This window comes from Phaethon aethereus (assembly GCF_964289735.1).
Source record: "Phaethon aethereus genome assembly, chromosome: 17".
Lineage (NCBI taxonomy): Eukaryota > Metazoa > Chordata > Aves > Phaethontiformes > Phaethontidae > Phaethon > Phaethon aethereus.
Genome location: NC_138593.1, coordinates 4388236 through 4392374, shown reverse-complemented (window position 1 = coordinate 4392374; position 4139 = coordinate 4388236). Strand labels below are relative to the sequence as shown.

At 47.0% G+C, this 4139-nt stretch overlaps 1 protein-coding gene across 1 annotated transcript; it reads left to right on the top strand.

Annotated features, from left to right (window-relative positions):
- Nucleotides 1–1408: 1408 nt before the first annotated feature.
- Nucleotides 1409–3675, top strand: BRI3BP (BRI3 binding protein; the record flags this gene model as incomplete). The annotated part of the gene is made up of 3 exons (XM_082007682.1): nt 1409–1597; nt 2503–2605; nt 3257–3675. 3 exons carry the CDS (start codon nt 1409–1411, stop codon nt 3673–3675), a joined length of 711 nt encoding a protein of 236 aa, XP_081863808.1.
- Between the last annotated feature and the right edge of the window lie 464 nt (nt 3676–4139).

Here is a 4139-nt window from a genome sequence, read left to right as displayed (position 1 = left end):
GAAGATACTGTTGGGCAATTTAGCAAACATTTTCTGCCCCAGCTTACGTCATCACTCGGTGCAGAATCTACACTACAAACGTATGGATCTATTTTTATATTGCAGTCGTTGCATTCCTATCTTGTCTAACTCGGGCTCTTGTCAATTAACAATGAATCAGAATGTGCTCCGAAGGCAATAAAGTACTTTTCTATCTCCTGGGGATTCTTACTTCACTCTGCTAACATCCTGGTTGGGTTTCACTACCCAGAAGGAGCTGATAATATTGTCTAATTTGTATTTCCCAACTGCTCTTTTGTTGGTCTGGTTAGTCAGGAAAAATCAACACAAAACCTGTCAGAAGAGGGAGTCATACCATTAGGCGTGCTGAATTTCAGCTTATATATCTGAGTCGGGGTTTCTCCAGGGTGCAGGACACAAGATGGTCCTTCAGAATCCCTCGACCTGAAGTTGACAGTGTACTCAAGAGATAGGTGTCATTTTTTGACATTAGACTGCCTTATTGCCTTTGTCATTTGGGGATTGCGCCTGGGAATCTCCTCAGAGAGGGACAGTCACACAGGAAAGGCAGCTGACTGTACACTGTAAAGATTATTGTAATGAGTCTCGAGAGCCCAAACTGATAGCTGAATAATTTAAAAGTTCCTTGGGAGAGGATCTGTGGGCCAAGGAGGTTGATCGTGAGTCAGCAACATGCCCTTGCAGCGAGGAAGCCCAACAGCATCCCAGGCTGCGTTAGTAAGAGCGTAGCCAGCAGGTCGAGAGACCGTATCTGGAGTAGTGCACCCATGTCCGGGCTCCCTGCTGCAGGAAGGCACTGGCGCGAGTCCAATGGAGACCACTGAGCAGGACAGGGGGCTGGAGCACCGGGGCCTGGGAGTGCCTGGAGAGGGCAAAGGCGAGACTCTGTCGCTGCCTACACCTGCCTGAGTGGAGAGCACAGGGAGAACAGAGCCAGAACCTTCTCGAAGGGGCACGCTGACAGCAGGAGAATCAGTGGCCCTCACCTGCGACGTGGGAAATCATGATTAGGTAGGAGGGGAAAAAAACATGTTTGCCAGGTGAATTATTAAATATAAAATTTAGCCTGGAACAGACGAAATACTGTGACAAATACAGGAAGAGGTTAAACAGCCGGACAAGCGGAGTCCCTGGGGCAGGTTGCTCGAGGGGATGTGGGATCTCCGTCCCTGGAGGTGTCCAGCATTTGGCTGGACACAACAATACACTTCGGCTGCCCCGTTTCAACCTGAATTATTATTTTGTGATTTCAATAAAGTCATTGCACGGGGGGGGGGGGGGGGGGGGCAGTGCACCCCCGCACCGCCCCCTCCCAGAACGGCGGCGGAGTTCGCGGCGCGGCCTCTAGGCGGCGCTACAGTCGCGGCGCTGCCGGGCGCGGGCGGCCATGGCGGCGGAGCGGCTGCCGGCGCTGCTGCTCCTCGCCCTGCTGCTGGGCGGCACGGCGGGACCCGGCGCTTGGGCAGCGCGGAGCCGCGGCGCCGAAAAGCAGAACAGCCTCCGCCGCGCTGCCAGCGGTCTCTACCAGGGCGTCAGCGGCCTCTTCGGCGAGGACAACGTGCGGGCCCTGCAGAAGGTGAGGCGCCGGCCCCTTCCTCCCCCACCCTACCCTTCGCTTCCTTTCCCCTCGCGCCCTCTCCCCGCGCCGTTGTTCCCTGGGGTGACCGGGCGGTTCTGTGAGGCAGAGCCCCGCGGGAGGCCGCCGCACACCCCCCCCTCCCCGGCGCGGTGCTCGGCCCAGGACCCGCGGCGGCCTCGTCTCCTGTGCGAGCCCGGCTGCGGGGTGAAGCGGCGGAACGGCTGGAGCGTTGCTTCGGGAAAGAAAACCGGAGGCGCGCAAACTGTAAAAAAAAATTCATAAAAGAAGTCTCTAAATAAACGTTATTTCAGTTGGGGGAGGGGACCAGGGCAGCCCGCTGTGGGTGAGGAGCCCTCCAGCTGAAATACTGTCTGTCTGCATCAGCAGAGCATCCTGTGTTTGCGGGCCACATAGGAACTTGCAGGATGTAAGGCATGCAGGCAGGCAGACCTACACGCTCCTCTGTTCCTTCTCTCCTCAGCCAGTAAGAAGAAATAATAATGTTACATTGACCTGTGAAGATATTTGAGACATTTGGGTGTGATGCTGGGGACAGCTCGCAGTTGCAATTAAAACTAAGTCTCTGGTTTGCTTTACCAATGTCCATTGCTAGCAATAGGGTTTTCTTTCAACTTAGAACAGTGGTAAAGCTAATAAAGTACATTTTAAAATCCTGTCAACATAGACATTTACATGCCAAAATACCTAGAATAAGGGCAATTGTAATAAGTAAAATTTATGATTCGCAGAGTTAAAAAACATCTACAGTTTTTTTTCCTTGGGGGCTTCAAAATATTCTGCAATTCTGTAATGAATTACAATTCTACTTATGACTCTTAAGTCTTAAAGTGTGTTTAAGGAATTGAGGATTTTTTTTTTTAATTTTCAATTTTATTTTTCAGTTTTTTTCAAGGTTGACTGAGAGGTTTGTGAATGGGGTGGATATATTAATGGACACATTCTGGAGAATATGGACGGATTTGTTAGATGTTCTTGGAATTGATGGTAAGTGTGATGCTTGTTAACTCTGGAACTATATCAGCCTTGATCAATGTTTACAAGCATAGGCCGAGTGGGAAAATAATTACATTTTATCACGCTGCATTAAACGTCCATCAGGGGTATCTCCATCCGCTTCACATGGCTTTGATTTTGCTATTCGTACCTTCAACAAGAGGACTTAAAACTAGCCATTCCGTTTCTGTATATGTATCTACAGGATGTCTATAAAGTGCGTGACAAGTCGTGGTTGGTTTCTTGGTATCATCATTAAATGGATGCACATGTCCAGGAACAGTGCAGGGAGGTAAAGGAGGACTATAAGTAGGAAGGGTGGAATCAAGAGCCTTTAGAATATAATTTTTACAAAAGAGCACCTTTAGCCTCAGTACGAGCATTCACCTTAGGCCCTATGGCAATGTTTAAGGAATCTTTAGCACCTCTACTTTAAAGGAATTAATTCAGTTGCATCATTGGAGCTGAGCCAGTGATTTGAAAAAGGTCCATCCAGAAATGGATGAACTAGCTTTACCCCTCATTTTAGACAACACAGTTGTGACCCCACTGCGTGATCCTTTGAAACTGTCCTTGCATTTTTACCCTTATCACTTTGGTATGCACTCATTAATATTCTGTAAATTTTCCTTTGTTTTTCAGCCTCCAACTTGACTCATTATTTCAGCCCAGCAGCAATTGCCAACAACCCGACCCGTGCTCTTCTGCTGATTGGTGCCATTTTACTTGCCTATTGGTTTTTATCTCTCTTCCTTGGATTCTTCTTCTATCTCCTGCACATGCTGTTTGGTCGCTTTTTCTGGATTGCGAGGGTTGCCCTTTTCACTCTCTCATGCGTGTACATCCTCCAGAAGTATGAAGGTGACCCAGAACACGCAGTCCTGCCTCTCTGTTTTGTTGTAGCTGTCTACTTCATGACGGGGCCAGTTGGATTTTACTGGAGAAGAAACAGCAACAGCAGCCTTGAGGAGAAGATGGACCACCTCGATAGTCAGATCAGACTTCTGAACATACGCCTTTCTAGGGTGATTGAAAACCTGGACAGAGGCAGTGACCAATGAACCAACCCCTATAGACCACTGTACACCAGCTCTAGAAAATTCCTAAGCACTGTCTCATTTGAAGTTACAAAGCAACAAAACATCACATGGTAAAAAGTGTGCAAAGTTATAACTTTTCATCATGTGTAAGACTAATTTATCTAGATTATACACTCAGCCATTATACTTGTAGGAAAGAAGAAACATTTACAAAATTCAGCTGTATATTCAGAGAGTTTTATCCAGTACTAGAATTTTCTCAGTAGATAAACGCTTACTTTTACAAGCATTTAAAAAATCTTTTATAAAGTTTTTATAAAAGCAAATTGAGTAGTCTTTCAAATATTGAAATTAAGCTAAACATATGCAAATTTGACACTTAAAAAGTTAAAAAGGAAAAAAAACCTCAAGCTACCAAACACTTCCATTGAGAAGTAACTGCTGTGGGTCCACGTTTTTTTCAAAGTTGCAAATGTTTTTGTTTT